The sequence below is a fragment of the Camelina sativa genome, chromosome 11 (genome assembly GCF_030686135.1).
Source record: "Camelina sativa cultivar CO46 ecotype springtype chromosome 11, ASM3068613v1".
In the NCBI taxonomy this organism is placed as follows: domain Eukaryota; kingdom Viridiplantae; phylum Streptophyta; class Magnoliopsida; order Brassicales; family Brassicaceae; genus Camelina; species Camelina sativa.
The window spans coordinates 50,636,380-50,662,351 of record NC_141890.1 but is presented as its reverse complement, the minus strand read 5'-3'; the positions used below and the strand labels follow the sequence as shown (position 1 = coordinate 50,662,351).

Here is a 25,972-nt window from a genome sequence, read left to right as displayed (position 1 = left end):
GAGACGGAAATAAGTTCTTGCAATATGATGAGTATATGAGTTCGGGGTTCTAGTAAGAAGAAGTTAATTCGATAAGTTTTAGTACATAGCAAGTGTAACAGTACTTGGTAGGTACTAAAAATAAAACGTTTTTATTCCGGGCATAAAACTAAAGAGAGTCACACCCCTTTTTATTTGTCGTCTACAAAGTACGCTTTTGAATCATGCTATAGTAAAGGTGTTAGGTGTGTGTGGCTTAAGCATACATCAGAAAACCAAAAGAAATTATCTTAAGCACGAAGGTCACTGAAAGCCGTCGTTTCCGCGGCGACCATACCATTAATTGCAGATGTGTGCGTGTGGATGCATACATGCACACGTGCGGAGTGGAAGGTGAAGGTACAAAATGTGCATACGGCTTAGGATAAGCGAGAACGGAAGAATATTTTTGTTAGCGGCATCTTCCTATTCTATGCAACTAAGTAAACGAACCACATGCGCCAGTTTTATTTTTATTGCTTTAATGAATCTTTGTTAACAGCATTATTGTTTTTTTTATAATAATTATTATCCCCTCTAAATTTACATAATTACGAATATCGATTAGATATGGCATGGATAATGATTTTACATATATATAGCATCGTTTTACAGTAGTTATAAAAATTTCCTGAAATTAATATAACATGTAAAAAGTGTACAATTTTCATTCATTTATGCATATTGTAGTATGAATTAATTGGCAAAAAAAGCATCATTTAGATTAAAATGTAAATAATATCTCATTTCTATTCTGAATTGAGCTTATAATTTTAATAATAGTGACAGTTCAAACCCGTATAAAACCGTTAACAATGTATGAAATGTCAAGGAAAAAAAATAATGAAAGTGTTAATCATGGGGAATAAAAAAGAAGGGAAGCAGACAATGCAAGTGGAAGAATATCTAAAACACGTAGACCAACCAATAGCAATTACAGTTACAGCTTACACGCGACAGGAGGAACAAGACAAGAGTAGTTTTGCCTTGTTAAGAATAACAATGAGTATGACACGTCACTTAAATCTATACGTGAAAGGCTAAGATCAGTACACGTGGACAATAACTGGGAAACAGCTGTTAGATATTTGTCCGGTTCTGGTAAGTTTAAACATTTAAAAAGTATAGTTAGCCGAGTTAGGTCATGTTCCACGTGCCTTTTTTTCTGCACCACTCTCCACTTTTCCACAAGAGGGGCAATGATTTTTTTTTGGTCCAAAAATATACAGTTGTAATCTTGGACGGTGTGTCTTAATAAAATATTATATGGACGGTGTTTTCTTTAATGTTTTCAATTTGTTCATATGAATTTTTTCGGTTGGTCATTTCAATCACAAATTTATTATAACTGAAAACAATAAATCTTTTTAGTTCAATAATTGCCGATGTACGTTGTGTGTATTCAAGTTCTCGTAGATTTTTTTCTGTATTTTATATTTGGAATTTATATTAGTGTCGTGTATGAATTTACATTATTTTTTGTAAATTATATGTTTTGTGTCTATTAAACAACCATATCATTACATTTTTATGTATGGATAGTAGTATAAGTTATTCGTAGTAGCAAATCAAAAATGTTATGATATGGTTGTTTAATAGACACAAAACATATAATGAAATCTTTCAAAATATTTTTGGAATTGTCTAATCTTTGAGTGAGTAAGACATCGTCAATCAACCATCAATGTCATCAATCAAAAACCATCACCTATTGATCCATCTTTTAGGTTTTAAATATAAAATTTTCAAAAACTAGCAGACCAAAACCGACACTCGGACCATTGATCATAGCAACAACGAGCAACGATATAGTAATATTCTGTTTAGTCTCACAAAACAACACGTAAAACCAATATAATAATCACGCAAGGTACATCTACATCTCATTGTGCCGATCACAACAATCTTTTACCATTTTTATACACAATAATTCACTCAAAAGTATGTTTAACTCGACACTGCTAATACGTATTAACAAATGTACGGTTTTCACACCAACGGTTTTCAGTTTTCATATAAGCGAAAAGGACTTCTATTGTAAACTACTACAACTAACCCGTTTATGATTCGTAAACACATTTTTCATGTTTAGCAGTTAGATAAACTAGTTATACAAAATGTCGTTAGTTTGTTACACCAATAGAGAACTCAAATGTTTTGTGGTTATTTACTTAATCTTGAATGTCTGTCTTCTTAATTTATTATATTGTACATCTTATACATGATTGATTAAGAACAAATAATAATACTATAAGTTTAATTAGAAAAGAGAATGAACCGCTGGAGGAAGGTTAGGGCGAAGGTGCAAAGGCGTTGGGGAGCGTGCGTGCGTGCGTGAACACTAAAACCTGACGATAACCGACCAGACTCGTACCGTACGTACAGATCAACGGAGCCTTTAAAAAAACCCGCGTTTGATGATCGACACGTGGCAGTTTGTAAATGGATTACAGTTAGTATTTTATTAATTGTTTTTTGTTTCGATCAACAAGTTTACAGCCTGGCTTGGCTTTTTTAAAATACTCCAAATAATCATCTTTTTTTTTTTTTGTTGGTCAGGAAATAAAAGGGGCAGTGATGATTTTGCGTTCTAATTCGGCAACCTACCTTGTCGTTTTCCGCCACGTCACCAACTCCTATCTTTTGTTAGCCGCATATTTACATCACGTTTCTTAAAAACTGAACATTAATATCTCTAACCACATTTATACATTCACTTTAAATTGTTTGAACACACGGTTCCGTTTCGTATGATCAATTCCATTTTAATTCAGTTTACATATTCACTGAGAAAATGAATTGATTTTGTTCTATTCTCCAAAATAAGATTGGATTTCCAATAATTTGCATCTATATAGAAAGTAAAATCTATAACCATTAGATTTGTTTTGTTGTTTAAACCAACTATAGCATTAGTGTTGTCATGCATAGTTTTTTTTACGTATGGATTAGGTGTTTGTGATTTGTCTAGTAATTATAGACCTTTTAAATCACAATTTGCCTCTTTTTTATACAATTTTTTGATTAGTTTTTCAACCCGGGAAATCGGTTATACTATTGTAAAAGTAGATATTATAAAAAGCAACGTGAAGTGGTATACAGCCTGGCTTCGCTATTCTAAAGTCAGACTAACATATTTTTTGTTTTAAAAAACTGTCCTTACCCAAACCTAACCGTTAATGTTATCATCTTTATTTCAGATATTTCTTTTTAATTTTTATTTCCCCCTCCAAAAAAAATAAAATTAAAATTTTTTCACCTCAAATTGTGCGAATATTATCATGGCTTTGCTAGTTGGGTTTCGTGATTTTGTCTCTTTAACTTCCCACTTCCTCCACGCGCTTATCAAACGCATGTATACAAAACCTTAGTCATTGACGCTCGATTGATCTCCACGCTCAAACTGGTACGATATTTACGAACTGAACAAATAATAAGGAAAACGACAAAAGAAGACACATCGACGTAGTCAGGCTTTGACGCGTGTCCACTTACAGCTGTATCGCAAAACTTTGAAAAACCGCTTGCGTGGAAGAAGCGTTGCCCATGACTTCTCCACCGTCTTAACCGGTCTCCGGTTTATACACCTCTCTCTTAAAAATTCCTGTATAAATAATTTTGTCCTCTCTTTCATTTCTCGAACTTGTTTTTGGTTCACCTCTCGAAAGCAAAATCGCTTCAAAACGAAAATAAGTTTTCACAATCTCATAAACAAAAAAAAAAAAAATCAATGGCTGATCGGATTAAAGGTCCATGGAGTCCTGAGGAAGACGAGCAGCTTCGTAGGCTTGTTGTTAAATACGGTCCGAGGAATTGGACGGTGATCAGCAAATCTATCCCCGGTAGATCGGGGAAATCGTGTCGGTTAAGGTGGTGTAACCAGCTTTCGCCGCAGGTCGAGCACCGGCCTTTTTCGGCGGAGGAAGACGAGACGATCGCACGTGCTCACGCTCAGTTCGGTAATAAATGGGCGACGATTGCTCGTCTTCTCAACGGTCGTACGGATAACGCCGTGAAGAATCACTGGAACTCGACGCTCAAGAGGAAATGCGGTGGCTACGACCATCGTAGGAGCTTCGATGGTTCGGAGGATCATCGTCCGGTTAAAAGATCGGTGAGTGCTGGATCTCCTCCTGTCGTTACTGGGCTTTATATGAGCCCAGGAAGCCCAACTGGATCCGACGTTAGTGATTCAAGCACTATTCCGATTTTACCCTCCGTTGAGCTTTTTAAGCCTGTGCCTCGACTCGGTGCGGTTGTGTTACCACCACCACCGCTTCCCATCGAAACGTCGTCGTCTTCTGAGGATCCACCAACTTTGTTAAGTTTGTCACTCCCTGGTGCTGACGTGGTAAGCCAGGAGTCAAACTGTAGCCATGAGTCAACGAATAACAACAACAACACTTCGAGCCGCCACAAGAAGAACAATACAGTGTCGTTTTTGCCCTTTAGTGGTGGATTTAGAGGTGCTATTGAAGATATGGGGAAATCTTTTCCCGGTAACGGCGTCGAGTTCATGGCGGTGGTGCAGGAGATGATTAAGTCGGAGGTGAGGAGTTACATGGCGGAGATGCAGAGAAACAATGGTAGTGGCTTCGTTGGTGGATTCAAAGATAATGGAATGATTCCGATGAGTCAAAGTGGAGTTGGGAGAATCGAGTAGACAAGTTGAGATTGTTTAGGTAAATGTTCAAGTCGTCATGGATGATATAAGTGGAAAAGAAGACAAAAATGCTCTGTTTTTTTCTCCTTTGGACTAGGCTTAAGAATTTTGGGTTTTAAGAAAATGTATAGAGGCAATCGAGTGAATAAAGCTCGAACAAAATGGGGACCTAGAGGAGACGAAGACGAAGATAAAAATTCAAAATTTCTCTTAAACTATTCAAGAAAATTAAATAAAATTTTCTTTTTAACTAATTATGAAAACTGGGTCATACATTAAAATTGCAATATTTTGAAAAAATGCAACAGAAGTAGTATTATTACAACGTGTCTGCTAATATGTGATTCAGTTAAAGAACAACTTTGTCGAGAATTGGTAAAGACTTGCACTTGGCAACTAAAGGTACAGCTTTGGGCACGGTAAGACCCTTTCCTTCCGACATGTCAACAGCCACATCATCCTCATCTCTCTCCCAATCAAAACACTGGATCAATGAACCTAAAGCCAAGCTCAGTACAAGTTGGGCTAGACCCATACCGGGACATGCTCTCCTACCGATTCCAAAAGGCAGAAACTTACCACGATGGGTCTCTGATTCGAATCTCTCCGGCTTGAAAGAGTCAGGATCATCCCATAGCTTCGTATCTCTCTGAATAGCCCACGCATTTATCAGTAGCCAAGTGTCACGTGGAATGTCATATCCAGCAACTTTGCAGTCAGCGGATGATGCGTGTGGGACAAGTAACGGCGCTGCCGGATACAAACGGAGAGTCTCGGATACCACATTATTGAGATACGTAGACTTGCTTGCATCTGAATCCTCCAACACACGCCTTTCTCCCGAAACGTCGTTTAGTTCTGTTTTAAGTTTCTTTAACACTTCTGGATGATTGAGAAGGTTAGCCATAGCCCACTCCAATGTCACCGACGCTGTGTCTGTTCCGGCGAGCAACATCACCTGCAACAAAAATTCCAGCGTTCAAAAATTGAATGCTTTTACTAAATGACTCCAAAAAGCAAATAAATCAAAAGTTCACTAACCTGTACGAGTCCTTTGATGATATCGTCAGTGTAATACTCAGGTCCCGATTCTTGAAGAGTTAGTAAATGAGCGATCATAGTCTTCTCATCATACTCTGCTTTTCCTCTGTTTCTCCGATGCTCATCAACCAAATCCTGAAAAAACTTATCCATTCTCGAAAAGAGTTCTTTCATTCTCTTTAAGAAGCCGTCGAAATCAAGTATCTTCAGAATTGGAAGAAAATCTCCGACGTAAGTAACACCAGCGAGCTCGAACACATCCCTAATCAGCTCTCGAAATTTCTTAGCTTCCTCGTCCTGCTCTCTTTTCCCGGCGATCATGCTCATAACGATGTTAAACGTAAGCGTAGAAAATAACGGCCTAAGATTCACTCTCACCGAGCCATTATTACCTCTAGATGTTGATACGTGAATCGTCCGAAGCAGAGCTCTCACTTCGTCTCTCCGAACCTCCGACGAATCTCTGAGACGAGCGGGGGAGAAGATGTCTACGGTGCAGAAACGGCGTAGTCTCCGCCAGTGTTCTCCGTAGGGAGCTGAGCCAAGCACCGTGTAGTTGTAAGAAATGATATCACTAAAAGTAGCCTGAGGCCTGTTGGCGAAAACAACATCGTTCTGCTGAGATAAGAACTCCTCCGCAGCGGAAGCTGACGTCACAACCACAGCTCGCCGAGAGCCTAGGCGGAGAAAAAACACGTCGCTGCGTAGGTTCTGAGAGAGGTCACGGAGGCAACGGTGAACAGGTTCTTTGAGAAGGTGGAGGTGTCCGAGCACAGGAAAACCAACCGGACGTGGTGGTAAATTTTTATTCTTCTTCTTTGACCGGAAAACATATGACACTACCGCTGTAATTAGACCAGCGATGAGAGCGACTAAAATCAAATCAATCATCTCACCGATTTGTGTGCCCATAATGTCTAGATAGGAGTGGTCTCTCACGTATTCATATACAGTAATCTATTGATTTTGGATAATGATAGTGACATGTTAAGTGGGTTGGGCCTTAAAAATTAGGCCCATTAGGATGACTGTATTGTGATTTGTTTTACCCAATTAAGGTTTTACATCTGACTGATTAATGTGAGGACTCACAGAGCTTTGATAATCTCGATAAATCTTTTTTTGACGAAGCTCTTCTCGGGCGGGGGCGACGTTGTTTGCTCGGAGCTCGTCGGTTGATTTTTTTTTGCCTGTGTGGTGGTGTGATTCGAAAGGGAGGATTTGGATTTGGAGATGTCTTCACTCACTTCCGTCGAATTGAATTTTCTGGTTTTCCGATATCTTCAAGAATCAGGTTAGTATTCACTTCTCCATCTACCTTGTTCTCGTGGATTTTGTTTCTTTTTGTTCCGGTAGTTACATGCTGAGGTTTTGGATTTGGTATCGAATTGTGAATGTTCGTTCTTCGAATTTACAACAGTGTTAGTGGTTTTCTTGGATTCGGCTTAGGGTTTCAGAGGATTACAGAAAATTTGTTGATTTTAGAATCATGGTAATGTCTCTCAATGATTCAGGGTCCTTTAGATCTTCTAGTTCGTTTCGTACTTGTACTCGCCAATCTAGGTTTTGATTTTTTTTCTTCATGTGGAGGGTCTGTGAGCTTGAGTTCTCTCTATCTGAAGAATTTTTCATTATAAGTTTGATTAGATAGTAGTACTTAGTAGTAGTTTATATACTCTGATTGTATTTTAAATCTTATCTTCTTTATGTAGGGTTTACACACTCTGCGTTCACTCTAGGTTATGAGGCAGGGATAAATAAATCCAACATTGATGGGAATATGGTTCCACCTGGTGCTCTTATCAAATTTGTTCAAAAGGGACTCCAGTACATGGAGATGGAAGCTAATTTGAGCAATGTTAGCATATTTTTTTCAACCTTTTTTTGGATCTATTATTGTGTTTTTTTTTGCATGGTGTTTTTGGTGTGGTTGAACTGAGTTATGTTCTTTTTTACTCGCAGGGTGAAGTGGACGTTGATGAGGATTTCTCATTCTTTCAACCCTTGGATCTGATTTCAAAGGATGTAAAGGAGTTGCAGGATATGCTGAGGGAAAAGAAGAGGAAAGAGAGGGATAGGGAGAAGGAAAGAGACAGATCTAAAGACAACGATAAAGAGGTTGAACGAGAACATGAAGGAGATCGCAACCGAGCAAAGGAAAAAGATAGGCACGAGAAACAGAAGGAACGAGAGAGGGAAAGGGAAAGGATTGAACGAGAAAAGGAGAGGGAAAGAGAGAAGATCGAACGAGAAAAGGAGCGGGAGAGGGAGAAGTTGGAACGAGAAACATTCGAGAGGGAAAGGGAACGATTGAAATTAGAGAAGGAAAGAGAAATGGAACGGGAGAGGGCAAGAGAGAAGATTGAGAGGGAAAAGAGCCATGAAAAACAACTTGGAGATGGTGATAGAGAAATGGTTATTGACCAAACTGACAAAGAAAATGCCGGGGATGAAGAGCATGGGCGTTCGACAGGTTACTCTTCTAACTTTTTTCGTTGTTACCTGTCTTCAGACTTTGCTGATATTTTGTGACATGCAACATCTGTTTTCCAATATGAGTCTGTGTGTTTTTATTTGTACAGGTGCAGAACCTATGGATATCTCGATGACTCCTACATCTCAGACAAATCACATTCCTAGTTCTGATGTGAGGATTTTGGAAGGGCATACTTCCGAGGTACTTTATTAGGTGACTTTATCTGTTAATTGAACATGTTCTATAGTTGTTTCCCATCTTCACTGGTATCTATTTCATTAATCCTAATCACTTATGCTAAGATTACAATATTGTCTATATTACTGACTTAGGTTTGCGCTTGTGCATGGAGTCCCTCGGCTTCACTTCTTGCATCAGGGTAAGTCGTTTGTTGAGAATGCACGTGTCCAATAATTATTTTCTTATTTCGATTTATACATCTTTTGCAAATAATCAGGTCTGGTGATGCAACAGCGCGGATCTGGAGTATTCCTGAAGGATCATTCAAATCTGTGCATACTAGTAGTAGTAGTATCAACGCTTTGATTCTGAAGCATGCAAAAGGCAAGTCAAATGAGAAGAGCAAGGATGTGACCACTCTTGACTGGAATGTGAGGGCTGCTGCATTTCACATTTTAAAAATAGATATTCGTGGATAGTGCTAATTACTGGTTGTCCTTTCCTTTCTTTTACAAAAGCTATAGAATATGTGAAGCATTTCTGGATGTGCCTTAGATTCTGCTAATAAGTTTTTTAATTTCTGAATTTCAGGGTGAAGGGTCTTTACTTGCAACTGGTTCATGTGATGGCCAAGCAAGAATCTGGACTGCAAACGGTATGTCCTCGTTGATTTTACTCGTTGTATGAGACCATGAGTTATCCCTTGGATCACTACCATCTTTGTTTTCTTGAAATTAATCTTATTTTTATTTTGAATCGATAAATACACTCAGTCGTTTATGTCTAAATTAATATCTCTGATCACCAATATGCATGAGCTACAAATTGTGATGTTAGAGTTGTGTGGGCTTTTGATAGTAACACGATTTCAGCGCTTTAAACAATAATATCTATCAGCTAGTAAAAAACCATACAACTCTGCGTTGGGTACCATATCCTTGGCCGAAACATTTACTTCCCGTTCTGTTATGTTTTGGAAAGTCTGTTTCTAAATTACAAATTACTTATGTTTTTTTTGTTTTTCACATTTCCAGGTGATTTGATAAGTACTTTGAGCAAACACAAGGGCCCTATTTTTTCCCTGAAGTGGAACAAGAAGGGAGACTATCTTCTAACCGGTAGTGTTGATAGAACCGCTGTTGTTTGGGATGTAAAGGCAGAGGAGTGGAAGCAACAATTTGAATTTCATTCAGGTACGATTTCTTTTCTTTTTTTGATGATACAGCAATTTGAATAAACTTTTCTCATGCATATAACATTGAATAAAATTGAAAAAAATAGGTCCTACACTTGATGTTGATTGGCGCAACAATGTATCTTTCGCAACAAGCTCCACGGACACCATGATCTACTTATGTAAGATTGGAGAAACTAGGCCTGTCAAAGTCTTCGCCGGGCATCAGGTTTGTATCTCTCATCCAAGTTTCTCCCATATTATTATGTTCTCAGTTTTAAATCTCAGATGTCTCGTACTAACCAAACCCAGGGCTTTCATAATTGCAGGGCGAGGTTAATTGCGTGAAATGGGATCCTACTGGTTCATTATTGGCTTCATGCTCAGACGATAGTACTGCTAAGGTTTTCTGAATTGAGCTAAGCTTAAATATAACATTTGTTTTCAGTGTTTTTTTTTTCCTGTTTATAAATGTATATTTTTTTTTCTTCAGATATGGAGTGTAAAACAAAACACTTTTGTTCATGACCTCCAAGAGCATACTAAGGTAAACCAAGTCTTTAGAAAATTTCAGAAATTTGTTTTTTTTTTTTTTGGTTTTTGAATAGCATCTAAAGATGGATATTCTTCTTCTCTTTAGGAAATTTATACAGTCAGATGGTGCCCTTCAGGACCAGGAACTAACAATCCTAACAAACAGCTAACTATTGCAAGGTATATAAGAAGCTTTAAACATTGAATATTTTAAAATAAAAGTATAATTGTAACATATCACTGATCATCTCTGTGTTGTTGTTTGGATAAAACAGTGCATCATTTGACTCAACAGTAAAGCTATGGGATGCAGAACTCGGGAAGATGCTATGTAGTTTCAACGGGCACGGGTAAAACTTAATCCGTAGTATGATTTTGTGGTTAACGGTTAACCATTGGTGGTAAAGTTAACTGGTTTGTTTTTGGATTTGAAGGGGACCGGTTTACTCACTGGCGTTTAGTCCAAACGGGGAGTACATAGCGAGTGGGTCGTTGGACAAATCGATCCTCATATGGTCGATAAAAGAAGGGAAAATAGTGAAGACATATACAGGATATGGAGGCATATTCGAAGTGTGCTGGAACAAAGAAGGTAACAAAATCGCAGCTTGCTTTGCTGATAACTCAGTCTGCGTTCTTGATTTCAGGATGTAGTTGTCTTAATTGTAGTCCTAATCTCAGACCAAGGAGGTTTTTTTCCATTTTGTTGTTGCACATATTTATATTATAAACACTAAATGCGAATGACGAAGAATGTGAAATTGTACTTGAGATTAATCTTCACAGTGTTTTGGTTTGACTAAAGTGAATAACAAATAATTCGAAAGAAAACAAAAGGAAGCAAATAAAAAACATATCTTGGAATTTAGACCACATCCTGGATTTGAATTGAAATTAATTTATTGTAACTGAGTTACAAGGAGAGATGAGCTATAAGCCTATAAAGACTTTGGAAAAAAAAAAAAAAAAAGAGATAGGAATCTGTATTTATGCAGTAGAAGTGTCGAACCAAGCGTTGGGTGAAATAGTGAAATGGATGGCGCGTGGCGAGAGCTGACGGACTCGTGCAACCTCGCGCGGGCCATGGCAAAGCACGTTTCGTCGTCTTCTACTTAACCCATTCATTACCTTTTTATATGTGTTTTATCTGTTCACCACGTCGCAGTTTTTTTTTATAACCAGAAAAAATAAAATCAGAGCTAATAATATCGTAGACAAACTCCCACGATCATTTATAATTATGCAATTTTTATTAATCAAGAAAGAGCTAAATAACAGAGATTGTAAATTAACAAAAAAAATGTATCCCACACATATTTTAAAATTAGTACATTTAATTCTATAAGGATAGTGATACTTCCAAGAAGAAGACGACTCGATAATCCCCAAGTTTGAGTTTCACAAGTTCACGCGAGTTTTTGACAAATCTATCCCTGCGTTTATATACCATTCACGAGTACTGCCAATTTAAAATTATGACGTGGCATAATTCAATTGGATCAAGCAGTATTAATCTACCCCATTAAGTTGATTACTTATTATTGAAGAAGCAACGAGCAGTTGCAAATAAAACGCTACCACACACTTTAGTAGCAGCAGCAGCAGCACCACCACCACCACCATCGATTGTGAGAATCGCCGGTTTCCGGGAAAAATGTCGGAGACAGATAGAGAGCGACCATTATTACAAGCATCGGAAGAGAGAGCTTATGAAGAAACCGAGAAAGTTCTCATAGTAGGAATCGACGAAGAAGAAGACGCTGATTACGGCGACGAACTCGGCGGCAACTCGCCTAAATTCTCATGGAAGAAGCTATGGCTATTCACCGGACCTGGTTTTCTCATGAGCATAGCTTTCCTCGATCCAGGCAACCTCGAGAGTGATCTTCAAGCTGGAGCCATCGCTGGTTACTCTTTGATTTGGCTCTTGATGTGGGCTACCGCGATTGGGCTTCTGATTCAGCTTCTCTCTGCTCGGCTCGGTGTTGCCACGGGTCGTCATCTCGCGGAGCTTTGTCGTGAAGAGTATCCGACTTGGGCGAGGATGGTGCTTTGGATTATGGCTGAGATTGCTTTGATCGGTGCTGATATTCAAGAAGTCATTGGTAGTGCTATTGCCATCAAGATCTTGTCTAATGGTTTGGTTCCTCTTTGGGCTGGTGTTGTTATCACTGCTCTTGATTGGTATGCCCTAATTTTTTGGAATTTAGGGTTCTTTAATCTTGTTTGTTTGCTTATCTTTAGTTTGAGATATTAGATTGGATACTTGTTTTGCTTTAACAGTATGTGTTAGTATTGCAGTTTCATCTTTCTGTTTCTGGAGAATTATGGAATAAGGAAACTAGAAGCTGTGTTTGCTATTTTGATTGCAACAATGGCGCTTGCTTTTGCTTGGATGTTTGGTCAGACTAAACCTAGTGGAACTGAACTTCTTGTTGGTTAGTTACACTCTCGATTTAACGTTCTTTTATTCTTTTGTCTTGGATGTGGGAAAATATAAATGGTAACTGTTCATGTTTTGTTAACAGGAGCATTGGTACCAAAACTAAGTTCGAGGACTATCAAACAAGCTGTTGGAATTGTGGGATGTATTATCATGCCACACAATGTGTTCTTGCATTCAGCACTTGTGCAATCCAGAGAAGTTGATCCCAAGAAGAGATTCCGGGTCAAAGAAGCTCTCAAGTACTACTCCATTGAATCCACTGGTGCTCTTGCTGTTTCCTTCATTATCAACGTCTTTGTGACTACGGTGTTTGCCAAGTCTTTTTACGGGACAGACATAGCGGACACCATTGGTCTTGCAAATGCAGGACAATACTTGCAGGACAAATACGGTGGCGGGTTTTTCCCTATACTCTATATATGGGCGATCGGAGTCTTGGCTGCTGGTCAGAGTAGTACCATCACGGGTACTTACGCTGGACAGTTCATAATGGGAGGGTTCTTGAACCTCAAAATGAAGAAATGGGTTAGAGCCTTGATCACAAGAAGCTGTGCCATCATCCCAACAATGATCGTTGCACTTGTCTTCGATTCATCAGATTCAATGCTCGATGAGCTGAACGAATGGCTAAACGTGCTTCAATCTGTTCAGATCCCATTCGCGGTCATCCCTCTGCTTTGCTTGGTCTCCAATGAGCAAATCATGGGCAGTTTCAAAATCCAACCTCTAGTCCAAACAATCTCATGGATTGTAGCTGCTCTTGTGATAGCCATTAATGGGTATCTGATGGTGGATTTCTTCTCAGGAGCTGCGAGGAGTTTGGTTTTGCTCGTACCAGTGATCATGTTTGCGGTTGCGTATGTTATGTTTGTGCTTTACCTTATCTCACGAGGCCTAACGTACACTCCTTGGCAACTAGTGGCGTCACAGAAAGAAACACAGAGGGATGATGATGAGTAAAGTTAGTAAGTTTTTCATCGAAAGAATAAGAAGAAAAGAGAGAGATGTGGCTCTTTTAAACTGGAAACAAACAATATAGAGTTGGGTTTTCAGTACGGTAACAATGTCATGATGAATCTGTAATATAGTGTTTTTATGGTTTTAGAGTATAGTTTTGTGAAGAAGATATTCAAGACTCTGAAAATGTAGCTTTTCTTTGAATTTTGGCAATAAAAAATAAAAACATCATTGGTACTACTAGTACACTCAATTATCAAGTAGAATTAGTGTAAAGATTTTTTAGTGTTTTACAAGAAAATTTCACTGTTTAGTCTATGTATCTATGTATGTATGAAGAAAAATACGAGATGTGTTAAAAAGGAAACGTGAACACTGGTTTTGAATTTATTTAGTCAAAAGAGAAAAGGGGAAGAAGAAGCAGAAGAACTAATGGGTAACGCGCTCGCATTTAATTTGATGTTTAAAAAGGTCAAAACTATGTTTAGTCGTTTAGGGGAAAAATAACCACAATTTTCTTTGATTCGTTTTAATTATATATAGCCTTGTACTAGTATTTCTGGAAGCTAGTGAACGAACGAACGAACACTTGGGTAGTATTTGACAAAACGTGTAAATTTAAACATAAATGAACACACCGAAACTGGAGTAGCTTCTCCTAACCCAAAAAAAATCCAAAGAAAAATGGAAAGTCAAAAATAAAATACTGAATTTTAAAATAACAAAAGCTATACCTTCTAATCTATATTATTACCTAACAAGGTTTGACGTAATACACCGCTACTACAAGTCTTCTTCACGAATTTATTATGACTAAAATTTTTTGATTATAAAACATCCCAATTATGGAGCCAATCGATGAGTGAGTGATTTGGTCTTCTTGCCGCGCTTCCACGGTCGTAATCTCCGGTAGAGAGAAAGAACCGAAATTGCCATTTCCTTCTGTCCGCAAGGTTCATTCTTCTTCTTCTACGCGTCTTTGTTCTCTCGTTTCCACATATCTCTGTTTTTAGTTAAGCTTCATTTTTATTTTCTCGGGTTATATGCAGATTCATAACTGTGTAGCGTAGAATTCATCTAATTTAAAGTTTTCGAATTGGAGCTGCAAAAAAAAGGTTGAATTTTTTTTGTTGTTGGGTTCGATTCAGAGTTTTATTATGTTGACTAGAGGGCCAGAGGGGTGGACTTAAAAAGCATCTGAGTTCTTATTCTTGGGTTCTTTTTTTTTTTTTTTTTTTTTAATCTTTTCTTACTTGGTGTGTCTTGTTTCAGGGATTTTCACAGGGGCTTTTTCAATTTCTGAAACACTTTTTATTCATTAATTCACGAGTTCATTTCATTACATGATGGTAAGTTTCTGAATGTCTTCAAATGTCTAAAAAAGATAAACTAGCTTTGATTTTGTTCTTTCTTTACTAATTAGTATAAAAAACTCATCTTGTTGTTGTTGTTCTTGTTTTGGTGAGTGAAGGTACATATGGATGTTTCTTGGTTAAGAGTTCTTCTAGATAACATCTCCTCTTATCTAAGTTTATCATCAATGGAAGGCTTACTACATTCAAACCCAGCTTATGAGTACTACACCAGGGGAGAAGATATATCTAAGCTTCTCATGCCTGTTCTTGACAACCTCATTGACTCTGATGCGGCTCCTAGCGAGTTGCTTAACAACGGGTTTGAAGAGTTATCTCAATACGTTGATGAGCTTAGAGACCAGTTTCAGAGTTGGCAACCTCTTTCTACTAGAATTTTTTATGTAAGTAATTATTCAAACAAAGAATCTCCATTTTCTTGACTGTTTCTGAGCTAACTCTTTTACTCATGTTTGTGTGTTATTATCAGGTTCTTCGTATTGAATCACTAGCATCAAAGTTAAGAGAATCCAGTTTGGAAGTCTTTCAACTTCTGAAACACTGCGAACAACATTTACCTGCTGACTTGCTTTCACCATCTTTTGAGGTAAACTCATCATGTGAACTTCATCTGAATGTCAAAAGTTTGGTTTACCACTTCAAGAATCTGTGTAGGTTTTTGGTTGATCAGGGCTCCTTTTATGTTGTGTGACATTTTTTCATATTGCAGGAGTGCATCGAATTGGTGAAGTTAGTGGCAAGAGAGGAAATTTCGTATACTATTGATCAAGCTCTCAAAGATCAAAAGAAAGGTGTTGGACCTACTTTGGAGGTTATGCTGAAAATTGCTAAGTGTGTTGGTTTAAGATCCAACCAGGAGATTCTTATCGAAGGTGTGGTACTTTCAAATATCAAGGAGACTGCTGAGATCACTGACAATGACACCGAAGCTGAGTATTTAGACGGATTGATCTCCTTAACAACCCGAATGCATGATTACCTTACCGACATAAAGCATGCTCAGTTACGTTGTCCTGTACGTGTACCTTCTGACTTCCGTTGCTCTCTATCTCTTGAGCTTATGACTGATCCAGTCATTGTGGCATCTGGTCAAACATACGAACGGGTTTATGTACAGAAATGGATCGATATGGGACTCATGGTTTGTCCAAAGACAAAGCAGGCTTTATCTCATACCACTTTGACACCTAACGTCATTGTCAGGGCTTTTATTGCCAGTTGGTGTGAAACTCACAATATCTATCCTCCTGATCCATTGGAGTTGATTCAGTCAAGTCAGCCATTCCCTCTTCTTGTTGAGTCAGGTTCTGGTGATGACTCGAGTGGTACTGAGCTGGATGATTCACATAAGTCAGAGAAAGCTGCATCTTTAGATGATGAGGAACTGCATCAGATCTTCAGTAGGTCTGCTTCTGCGCCAGGCATTGTCTCTGATGTGTTTTCCAAAACCAAAAGAAGAACTTATGCTGCAGATAGATCAGGGGCACTGACACGGAGTAATATTCCTTGGAAATTTCCAGAAGAGAGGCATTGGCGTCAACCTGGAATCATCTCCGCAACCATAAGAGAAACTGGAAGCAGTTCATGTATTGATCCCGAGGTGAAGAAACTCATTGAGGATCTCACGAGTTCTTCGTTAGATACACAGAGAGAGGCCACAGCTCAGATCAGGATACTATCAAGAAACAGTACAGACAATCGCATTATGATTGCTAGGTGTGGAGCAATCCCTTCGTTAGTCAGTCTGCTTCACTCCACGGATGAGGGAATCCAAACGGACGCAGTGACTTGCTTACTAAACTTATCCATCAACAACAACAACAAATCCCTCATAGCAGATAGTGGAGCTATCGAACCGCTCATTCACGTTTTGAAAACAGGATACCTAGAAGAAGCCAAATCAAACTCAGCAACAACTCTGTTCAGCTTATCTGTAATCGAAGAGTACAAGACAGAGATAGGCAAAGCAGGAGCTATAGAGCCACTAGTTGATCTCTTGGCAAACGGAAGTCTCAGTGGCAAGAAAGATGCAGCCACGGCTTTGTTCAACCTATCAATACACCACGAGAACAAAACGAAAGTAATAGAAGCTGGAGCAGTGAGATACTTGGTTGAACTGATGGATCCTGCATTTGGAATGGTGGAGAAAGCTGTGGTTGTGCTGTCGAATCTCGCCACGGTTAGAGAAGGAAAGATTGCGATTGGGGAAGAAGGAGGCATACCGGTATTGGTCGATGTTGTGGAGTTGGGCTCAGCAAGAGGCAAAGAGAATGCAACCGCAGCACTTTTGCAGCTTTGTACGCATAGCCCAAAATTCTGCAACACTGTCATAAGAGAAGGAGTGATTCCTCCTCTTGTGGCTCTTACCAAATCAGGAACAGCTAGAGGCAAAGAGAAGGTTAATTTAATCTTTGTTTCCCTCTTCTTGTTTTGGTAATGTTCTAATATGATCATAGTAATAAATGTTATATGCTTTGTTTCAGGCACAGAATCTTCTGAAGTATTTTAGAGCACAAAAAGCCAATCAGAGGAGAGACTGATCTAGGTTTACTGCAGAGGTTGCTCTAACTTATACACACATACATGAATACATATTGGTGCATTATTATCTAGATACATATAGTATGAAACTGTGAAACTTTTGTCCATGTCAGTTCCTGTTGTGAACTCTAAAAATACTCTATTTGTTTTTTTTCATAAAATTTGGTTTAATTTTGTAAAAAAAAAAAATATATTTATATGGTGCTATTTTACTTTTGTTTTCTCAATGAAGCAACTATTTCAAAATTGAATTAATGTAGTGGACTTTGAACCGAAGGACGGCCCCTCCTCCCATTAGATAATGATAACAAGTTTTCCTTGTCAGCAATAAAAACATGTTATTAAAAGTTTAAAATATTTTAGGACAATATTTCAAATGTATCTTTAATTTATTCTAGTTGTACTAGGTTTTTCCTGCGGTACACCACGGGACTAAATTATAAATTATTATATTTTAAATAATAATTTTTAATTTATTTAATTTTCAAATTTCCAATTAATTAACTTTTATCTAATTAATTTATAATGTTTTTTCTTCTTTTTATCTTTTATACAGTTTAGAACATAATTACATTGAATTTGTTATTAGATAGAATATAAAAATTTAAAACACTTAGTTTTGTTTTCTATAATTAAACAGAGATATATGCCTATATGGTATATTAGTGTATATTTTTATGTGTATACAATTTTTTTTTTTTTGGAATATTAAGAATGTGTTTTAGTATGTGTAATATTTTATATTTCATATACTAAATAATTTATAAGTTAATTTTCCAAACTATGACTACAAATCTATATTGTATGAAATAAACTAATAGTTTTAGTGTTGGTTATATGGTTCAAACGTCATGCGAAACCCGTGAAAGTAAAATATAGTATGTGAGGCTAAAAGCTATGTTTTTAAACCCGGACCGACCGGTTGACCTAATAAACTAATTGACCCGTGGTTCAACCGGTCTGACCGGTTGATCCAGTGACCCGAAAGACTTTCAGTTCACCTTCCGATCCGATTTTAAAAACATTGGCTAAAAGTCACTTTTTATCAAGTAAAAAACAATAAAAAATAAAGAAATAAAATTTGTAGATATTTGTAATTATGTTTGTTACCTTTTAAAACACTTAGTTTCTATATAAAAAATCAAATATAGATAGAGTTAATTTGTTTATTGTTAATAGCATTCCCTATAAATAAGTGTCAATTTCAAGATTTATTTCATAAATATCTCAAAAATATATATATAAATAATAGAGTATTTGTTTTTATTAGAAATATGTAAGACGTTCAATAAATTACATATGTGTGGCGTACTAAAATATTGGTTTAAGTTTAAGCATCTGATTACGTATACATTTTTGGTTGTTAATCATTGTTATTTGCAATGACTCACTGAATTGCTTAGCCGTTTATGCTCATAAGTGACATAAATAAGGCCATCGAGTTGATATTCAAACTATAATTATATAACGAGAAAAAGAAAACATTATACTATACGCTATGATGGCGAGAATTAAACGTCCTAGATTAAAAAAAAAACAACACATCATTACTTTAAATCATGCCAAGCACCTGCACCACTCCTCATAAGAGACGAATCTATCATGAAAAACAAAACAAAATAGAGTTTAAAAAAAAAAAAAAAAGTAAGGACACCCATATGAATATGATATTTCACTTTCACATCATTCTCGATATATATACTTTTTTTTTAAATATGATGTTTCGCTTTCATACCTGTATTAAAATATGTTAACTAGCTCTAACTTCTAACATTAACTATATGAATTTGTACTGTTTCAAACCGTATTAAATCTTCTCATAAGGATGAAAAAAATTTACATCCTAATATCAAAACTCATTGCAAAACATAAATCATTAGAAAGAAAAAAAACTAAAGTATATATAATTAACAATTAACACTAACATACAAAAAGAAAATCACGTACGTAGTAATGATTATAACACAAACAAAAAAAAAAACAATTTTAAAGAAATCAGACTAAGCTTCGTCTTCCATGATCGACGACGAAACCAACCTGTGACAATTCTTTTAACCAATCAAACGTTCTCTTCCTCGCCATCGCCGTTTTCTCCTCTTTCTTCGCCGTCGAAGTCTTCTTCTCCACCACCTTCCTCTCATCTTTGATTTTCACAGGCACCACCGTCATCGTCTCCGTCGCTGTCGAACATTTACAATCCGAAAACAAAAAGCTTCTCCTCCGACTCCTCGATCTCGTCGTCGTCGTCTCTCCTGTTTTCTTCGAATTCGAGTTCGTGCTCGTACTACTACAGCTACTGTTCCGACTCACTGACACTTTCCCGTTTGTTCGGAGCTCAATCTCCGGCGTACGGACGAGTCCTAACCTCAAAAAATCCCAAATCGTAGATGACTTAGGGTTTCTGATGGAGTTCACACGAGCCGTCATGCTCGACGATCTTCGAATCTGTGGCTGCGGACTCGGTTGACTGTAATCGATGAAATTGTTGTTTTTGATTTTCCGGTCCGATCTATTAATTCCGGTTCGTCTGTATTCAACCGATTCGGATCTCGTGATTAACCGGGTTGGTTCGGGAAGTAGAAGACCGGCCCCGGCGTCTAAACTGACGGAGTGACGTAACGGAAGGATCCGTCCTTTGAAGAACAATTCGTCGGCTGTGCTCATCTCCGGAGCCGGTTCACAAGAATCCGACCCGGCTCTAAACGATGACCCGATTCCGAATTCGAATTCTTCATCGTCTTCTTTGGCAATCGATCGTAACTCGCTGTTGTTCTCGTTCGGTAGTGAATTCACAGGCAAATCACATAGAGACAAAGCTTCTTCTTCGTCTTCGTCTTCTTGTTCTTGATTGAGATGATGAGAGATCAAAAGGGCTGTTTCATCATCATCTGTACAAGTCACCGCCATATTCGAAGCTTCCGAGTTTCCAACGAAGAGACAGAGAGGTAAAATAAAAATAAGAGTTTACACAAAGAGTGGAACAAAGAATTTGAATATTTAAAGAAGACAAGAAGAGAAGTTTCTGTTGAAAAAGTCAAAAACGATTTCGACCTTTTTTTTTTTTTTTGTTTCTTTTTCTATCACTTAACCTTATTATATAGTATAGTCTTTTGATACATAATTGCATTGTATTTTATATATACTTGGAGCAAGACATAAGCAATCGAAAAAAAAAAAAAAAAAAGTTGGTAATTACAACAATACACCGAAAGTTATTTGTGTTTTTAGAAATGTTAACCAAAAAAAGAAAAATCATGAGAAGTATGAGAGTCCTCTAGTTTACTAGCATAGATGATAGACACGGTTTTTTTCTTCTTTCCTTTTACTTTTTACTTTCTTTTTCTCTAGCAGTATCGTGACCATTTTCTACAGCAAGTGACAGCATGGTCAATATAGTTCTTTACGTGAATAAATATTTTGTAATTTTATTTATTTTGGCCTAATTTTGTGTGCTGAAAATAATGCTTAACTGATTGTATATATATATATATATATATATATATATATATAAAATGGTCAACTTGCATTACCGTCCAATTTTGTGATTTTAAATTTTAAAACCTTGATTTTTTGGGTCACAGTTTATTAGTATAACAAAGTGTATTAAATACTATTAGTTTCATAGCCTGTTTGATGTGTAAATTGCTACGTTTTTTTAAGGAAAAAAAAAAAAAAAAGAAGAAGAACACACATGATAAAGCTGAGAGGTTGTAAGATATGGCAGCCTTTTCTTTTATTTCCTACTTGCTTTTTTCGATATATGAAAACATAAATTGTTAAATCATTTTTTGTTTGAAAAAACCAACAAATGAAAACATAAGAATAGCTTATAAGGTTGGGTCTGTGGAGGAGTGGGCCTAGACCACTATTCTTGGCACGCGATAGCTACACTTTACCCAGCACCATCACCATCATCTTCAACATGCATTACATTTTTTTTATCATCATTATTATCATTTGTTTTGGTGTTTTCTTCCTAATTATGAGCGTTTAGTTTTGTTTCTATATATATATATATGTATGGATAATAAATTATGCATCATTTTCTCTATCTTTATAAAAGAGAAGAGACAGAAAGTTATGCGGGGAAATTGATCATATTAGATCATTCTAATTGTATTTTAGCTAGCAATTAGGAGTTTGGATTCCTTTTCAAACGCGTAGTAATGGTCTACGATTGTCTCCCTTATTTGTAGAAGCATTAGACTTTGACTACAACAATAATTACAAACTATGAATGAAATGAAAATGAATCTTTGCATATTCGAAGTATAAGTTCTACATATCTGATTTGTCAAATTCTAGAAGGATATAAGCTAATAATGGTCGTGAAAAAAGAAAAAAACTTTACACCTATATAGTCAAGACAATGTTTTCATCTACGAGATAAAAGGTAGAACGGATTTGAAATCATATGATACGTCTTGGTCGAATTGTATAATTATAAAAGTAGTTTTTGACTTAAAAGCACTATATAGAAAAGAAGAAAAACATAAATAGTTGAAACTTGCGGTGTGCAAATCACAACAATATGTGTTTGTCAACTTTTGATTTATTTAGATGATGGCCACTATTGTTCATTGCTTGTGACTCATGCGTGGCTTTGTTCCATTGTTTTGTTTTTGTATGATTAAAGGGCCGCAAGAAACGACGTATTATATTGTCGTTTATACTTTTTCTTTACGTTTTTAATTCATATTTTTCAAATCTTAATAAGTGATCCTGTTAATCTGAATTGGAACGTAAAGGATAGTTGGATACCTTTTAACACACTTTTGGTTTTCGTTTTTTGTGTCTAATTTTCGAAAATATATTGAAAATACCGAACTTTCCCTATACACATTGTACGTGTTTAAACGAATGCCCATATGTGTAATGTACTGCGTATATTTAATTTTCGCATGTGGATATCGGTAATCGTGAAATGCCTAATATTTGGCTTCAAAATCTTAAAGATGTTTAGAATCATGCAACGTGAACCAACATTGGCCACGGAAGGCATGATACGAAATAGACTTGTGGAGTGTATAGCCACTACTAATCAGATAATGCATTTACTAAACGACACGACACACGAATACAGGAAACAACGACTCCACCACAAACGCTTTGGGAATAATAAGGTTTCCATTCAAACCAATAATGGGCCAAACATTTTAAAGCCCATTCAGTTACACCGTCCTAATAAAGCCCATTCAGTTACACCGTCCTAATAAACCCATTAATTCACCGACGCCGAAGCCTAATCATGTTTTGTTTTCTTTTTGATGGGTGACAAAGAAGAGGTTTTCTCACAGACAAATCTAATCATTGATAATCAATGCATATGCCTATAGAGGCTAATGCCTATGGTATCAATTTCATAGTTCAGAAACTCTAGTTAAGGAGCATCCCTCGGTAGATACATTTGGCTAAAGTCTAATCAACAGAAAAATCTTACTTACTGACATGATGGTAAACGGTGAATTATCAAATATTCTTGACTTTTTGTTGATCATTTCTTTTTCCAGGCACACCGTTGTGCCCGGAGAATATATTTCTTTTTTAAAATTAGGAAGATAAAAAACAGCGAGACATCCACAAAAACAAACTAAACAAGCCTTAACAGACTGCATGCTGTTTTTTTTTTTGCTAAACAAAGCTTCTTATATAAAACGGCATTACAAGAAGAGCCCTTTCCATTTTTTTTTCTCATAATTAAAAAAGTTTACGACTATGTCCAGCTAATCGCCACGGGGCTTCCAACCACGTGTTTCCCATCTGACCATTCAATAGTCCCAAAGCTGTTAGATCCAGACGCTTTTGATGAGTCTACAGTAAACGTCACCGTATACGATTGCTTCTCGTTAGCTGCCTTGAAATTCAAAACTGCCGGTTCAACCGAAATCTTGACTGCTGTCGTCTCGGATGTTAATTTAACCGAGTAAGTGCCCGCTCCTCCCACGCTCGTTACAGTGCGCGTGTACTTGTACGCTCCAGCTTCCTCAACGTTAACGGCGAACGACGGGTAGTTCAAATCAGCGACGGAGTAAGATTTACTGGGATCGCAAGTGTAGTTACGTCTGGAGACACTTCTGATTTGCGACGATGTGTAGTTCAACGCGCAGAGGAAGCCTAAGTAATCCTCCGTCGTTAGATCGTAGATGAGACCTGGATTAGTGGCGGTTGCTGGTGACACGTGCCCTGCACCGTGTTCGAACGGCGTCGAAGGCTTCCCCGTAGCGATGTCGAGTAAAGGTTTACCGTCTTTGTAGGTTTTGTAAGCTGTGGTCATAAGAGCAGATCTAATCGCCGCGGGGCTCCACTCGGGATGCACCGCCTTGAGAAGCGCCGCTAAACCACTCACGTGAGGGCAAGACATGGAAGTTCCGGAGATGATGTTGAACTCAACGCGGCGAGAATCGGAAGCGAGTCCGGTTGGTCCAGCAGCTCCGGTCCACGCGGCGAGGATGTTGACTCCAGGAGCGATCAGATCCGGTTTAAGAATATTCGGCGTAATCGAATTAGGTCCTCTCGAGCTGAACGCCGCAACCACCGGTGATGGTTTAACACCGACGACGGTTCCCAAGATTGAAACCGTAGCGGTTGGATGAGGATCGGTAGTTACGTAATGCCGGATAAGATCACCGGCCTTTTCACCAACGGTGGTGGCCGGTAACAAATGAGCATCAGCAACAAGCTCTTCACCATTCGCCGCCGTGTTAGCCAGAATCATCCCAACTCCACCAGCTGCTTTAACCACATCTCCTTTCTGAACTCTAGCATTAACTCCTCTGTCACACATCACAATCTTCCCCTTTACTTTCTCCGGAATCAAAGTTCCGGTCATACAGAGATTACCATTAGTAGCGTTACTAGCATTCCCGGCGTAGATAAACGGAAGCAATTTATCAGGCAGAGCTTCTCCTTTAAACAAGGAGACTCCGGTGAAGTTCTTCGCGTTGCCGAGAATCGCAAGGGCCGGGAAATCACGATCTAGAGTACCAGCACCAACAGTTGTAATCCATGGAGCAACGTTTGATAAACTGAAGCTGCTAGGACCAGCATTACCAGCTGAGCAAGATACCAAAATCCCTCTTTCCATGGCGGCGAAAGCTCCGATAGCAACACCGTCTCTATAATACTCAGACGTACCACCGCCGAGTGACATCGACAAAACGTTGACGTTATCGGCGATGGCTTTATCGATAGCAGCTAAAATATCTGAGCTGAAACAACCACCGAGCCAACAGACTTTGTAAACGGCGACACGAGCGCGTGGAGCCATACCACGAGCTGTTCCCGAAGCGTAACCTAATAAGCTAGCTCCTTCGACGACGGATCCAGCGGCGGTCGATGAGGTGTGGGTTCCGTGTCCGTCGTCGTCTCTAGGAGATCTGGATTCTTTAGATTCGTCGATTGGTCCCATGGTTGATTCGTAGCCACGAGCGAAGAATCTAGCTCCGATTAGTTTACGGTTACAGTGAGAAGCGGTGAAGTTGGTTCCGGTCTCGCATCCGCCTTTCCAGGTAGAAGGAACCGGACCGAATCCTTCGTCGGAGTAGCTTTTACTCTCCGGCCAGACTCCGGTATCGAGAACACCAACGACGACGTCGCTGGATGCGCCGGTTTGAGGGAACAGATCTGCGTTGTGATCGTCGAGGCCGAGGAAGAGAGGAGTACGAGTGGTGTGAAGCTCGTAGCGGTGCTCCGGTAAAACAGAGAGAACACCAGGTTGAGCCATGAGGGAGTCGGCTTCGTCTTGAGTGAGACGAGTGGCGAACCCATGAATGGCGTTCTCGTAGGTGTAGAGCAACTCGGCGGAGTCGGAGATAGATCTGAGAGATGAATCGTACCAGTTAGAGTGGAGGTCGAAGGAGGACGGCATCTGAGATTGAGCCATGTGAACGATGTAAGTTCCTTGTTCGCTGGAGGAGGATGAGGAGGACACGTGGCGTAATCCTAGACATAGGATGAGAAAGAAAGCAGTGGTGGAGGAAGAGAGAAACGACGACATGATTGAAGACCTTGTTGTGTTGTTGTGTGTGTGTCTCTCTCTCTCTCTCTCTGAATCGAAGAAGAAGAAGAAGATGAGAGAGGGGGTTTAAATACAGTGGTAGAAGAAGAGAGAAGATGAAAATGATGCGTACCAAGGAATCATTTAGAGAGACTGTTTGTGTTGTGTCCACTCTTCTTCTTTTTGACAGTGATGACTATTCTTTTTTTTTTTTTAATACTCTTTTGTGTTCACATAAGTGTACTTATGTTCATATACGGATACCGTATTATTATCGTATATTATTGTCTCGAGAGCCTCGTTGCTTTATCGTCTCGAGATACTGATTCTTTTATTTTATTACTTATTTTTTTGCTGTGATTTGTTTGTATAAAGATGGTACAGTAGTATTATTATGTAGGTTCGATAGAATCATGATGCCATGTGGTTCAGAATACCATTATGATGTTGGTTTGACGTTTGAAAACCATTTATGAATAATCGAATTTATACGGTATAGCCTTTTTTTTTAAATTGTCGTATTAATTGAGTAGTATTTTGTAGTATATGTTTGTCCTCTCTTGTCCAAGGTAT

The 25,972-nt window shown here is 38.1% G+C and overlaps 5 protein-coding genes and 2 pseudogenes across 9 annotated transcripts; 4 read left to right on the top strand and 3 right to left on the bottom strand.

Moving 5' to 3' along the window:
* Positions 1-3,657: 3,657 nt before the first annotated feature.
* LOC104727297 (cytochrome P450 81Q32) lies at positions 3,658-6,636 on the bottom strand. Of its 2 annotated transcripts, XM_010446366.2 has the most exons (3): positions 5,723-6,634; positions 5,261-5,639; positions 4,910-5,165 (listed from the first exon to the last, which is right to left on the bottom strand). In XM_010446366.2, exons 1-3 carry the CDS (start codon positions 6,632-6,634, stop codon positions 5,158-5,160), a joined length of 1,299 nt encoding a protein of 432 aa, XP_010444668.1. In that variant the 3' UTR covers positions 4,910-5,157. The 2 variants fall into 2 exon arrangements, with proteins under 2 accessions (XP_010444667.1, XP_010444668.1); XM_010446365.2 differs by having other exon boundaries at positions 3,658-5,639; positions 5,723-6,636.
* Positions 3,749-4,935, top strand: LOC104727298 (transcription factor MYB44 pseudogene; annotated as a pseudogene). The gene has a single exon (XR_015571910.1). The product of XR_015571910.1 is annotated as a transcription factor MYB44 pseudogene (transcript).
* Positions 6,637-6,641: 5 nt separating the features above from the next.
* On the top strand, positions 6,642-10,890 carry LOC104729088 (WD40 repeat-containing protein HOS15). Its single transcript, XM_087474215.1, has 14 exons — positions 6,642-7,016; positions 7,435-7,580; positions 7,685-8,195; positions 8,305-8,399; positions 8,531-8,577; positions 8,656-8,809; positions 8,970-9,033; positions 9,413-9,571; positions 9,660-9,781; positions 9,882-9,956; positions 10,046-10,099; positions 10,193-10,266; positions 10,362-10,436; positions 10,521-10,890. Exons 1-14 carry the CDS (start codon positions 6,956-6,958, stop codon positions 10,738-10,740), a joined length of 1,857 nt encoding a protein of 618 aa, XP_087330341.1. The 5' UTR covers positions 6,642-6,955; the 3' UTR covers positions 10,741-10,890.
* A 465-nt stretch (positions 10,891-11,355) lies between these two features.
* Positions 11,356-13,729, top strand: LOC104727295 (metal transporter Nramp4). The gene is made up of 3 exons (XM_010446363.3): positions 11,356-12,270; positions 12,388-12,524; positions 12,615-13,729. Exons 1-3 carry the CDS (start codon positions 11,741-11,743, stop codon positions 13,490-13,492), a joined length of 1,545 nt encoding a protein of 514 aa, XP_010444665.2. The 5' UTR covers positions 11,356-11,740; the 3' UTR covers positions 13,493-13,729.
* A 372-nt stretch (positions 13,730-14,101) lies between these two features.
* LOC104727294 (U-box domain-containing protein 2) lies at positions 14,102-17,649 on the top strand. Of its 2 annotated transcripts, XM_010446360.3 has the most exons (7): positions 14,102-14,442; positions 14,539-14,604; positions 14,762-14,838; positions 14,961-15,245; positions 15,332-15,448; positions 15,572-17,260; positions 17,346-17,649. In XM_010446360.3, exons 3-7 carry the CDS (start codon positions 14,833-14,835, stop codon positions 17,400-17,402), a joined length of 2,154 nt encoding a protein of 717 aa, XP_010444662.2. In that variant the 5' UTR covers positions 14,102-14,442; positions 14,539-14,604; positions 14,762-14,832; the 3' UTR covers positions 17,403-17,649. The 2 variants fall into 2 exon arrangements, with proteins under 2 accessions (XP_010444662.2, XP_010444663.2); XM_010446361.3 differs by lacking the exon at positions 14,539-14,604 and having other exon boundaries at positions 14,120-14,442.
* A 1,630-nt stretch (positions 17,650-19,279) lies between these two features.
* On the bottom strand, positions 19,280-20,598 carry LOC104727293 (uncharacterized). Its single transcript, XM_087471032.1, has one exon. The coding sequence runs from the start codon at positions 20,308-20,310 to the stop codon at positions 19,399-19,401; it is 912 nt and encodes a 303-aa protein (XP_087327158.1). The 5' UTR covers positions 20,311-20,598; the 3' UTR covers positions 19,280-19,398.
* A 2,118-nt stretch (positions 20,599-22,716) lies between these two features.
* LOC147935648 (subtilisin-like protease SBT1.7 pseudogene) lies at positions 22,717-25,889 on the bottom strand (annotated as a pseudogene). The gene has a single exon (XR_015571908.1). The product of XR_015571908.1 is annotated as a subtilisin-like protease SBT1.7 pseudogene (transcript).
* Between the last annotated feature and the right edge of the window lie 83 nt (positions 25,890-25,972).

What these genes read in the sequence shown, in the direction of transcription:
- LOC104727297 (XM_010446365.2), bottom strand. Translation starts at nt 6,634, where the DNA reads ATGGGCACACAAATCGGTGAGATGATTGATTTGATTTTAGTCGCTCTC. An exon ending in TCATCAAAGGACTCGTACAG is followed by an intron (nt 5,640 to 5,722) that starts GTTAGTGAACTT and finishes TTTTTGTTGCAG; the next exon opens with GTGATGTTGCTCGCCGGAAC.
- LOC104729088 (XM_087474215.1), top strand. Translation starts at nt 6,956, where the DNA reads ATGTCTTCACTCACTTCCGTCGAATTGAATTTTCTGGTTTTCCGATAT. An exon ending in CCGATATCTTCAAGAATCAG is followed by an intron (nt 7,017 to 7,434) that starts GTTAGTATTCAC and finishes TTCTTTATGTAG; the next exon opens with GGTTTACACACTCTGCGTTC. An exon ending in AGAGCATGGGCGTTCGACAG is followed by an intron (nt 8,196 to 8,304) that starts GTTACTCTTCTA and finishes TTATTTGTACAG; the next exon opens with GTGCAGAACCTATGGATATC.
- LOC104727295 (XM_010446363.3), top strand. Translation starts at nt 11,741, where the DNA reads ATGTCGGAGACAGATAGAGAGCGACCATTATTACAAGCATCGGAAGAG. An exon ending in GTTATCACTGCTCTTGATTG is followed by an intron (nt 12,271 to 12,387) that starts GTATGCCCTAAT and finishes TTAGTATTGCAG; the next exon opens with TTTCATCTTTCTGTTTCTGG. An exon ending in TGGAACTGAACTTCTTGTTG is followed by an intron (nt 12,525 to 12,614) that starts GTTAGTTACACT and finishes TTTTGTTAACAG; the next exon opens with GAGCATTGGTACCAAAACTA.
- LOC104727294 (XM_010446360.3), top strand. An exon ending in TTTCTACTAGAATTTTTTAT is followed by an intron (nt 15,246 to 15,331) that starts GTAAGTAATTAT and finishes TGTTATTATCAG; the next exon opens with GTTCTTCGTATTGAATCACT. An exon ending in CAGCTAGAGGCAAAGAGAAG is followed by an intron (nt 17,261 to 17,345) that starts GTTAATTTAATC and finishes GCTTTGTTTCAG; the next exon opens with GCACAGAATCTTCTGAAGTA.
- LOC104727293 (XM_087471032.1), bottom strand. Translation starts at nt 20,310, where the DNA reads ATGGCGGTGACTTGTACAGATGATGATGAAACAGCCCTTTTGATCTCT.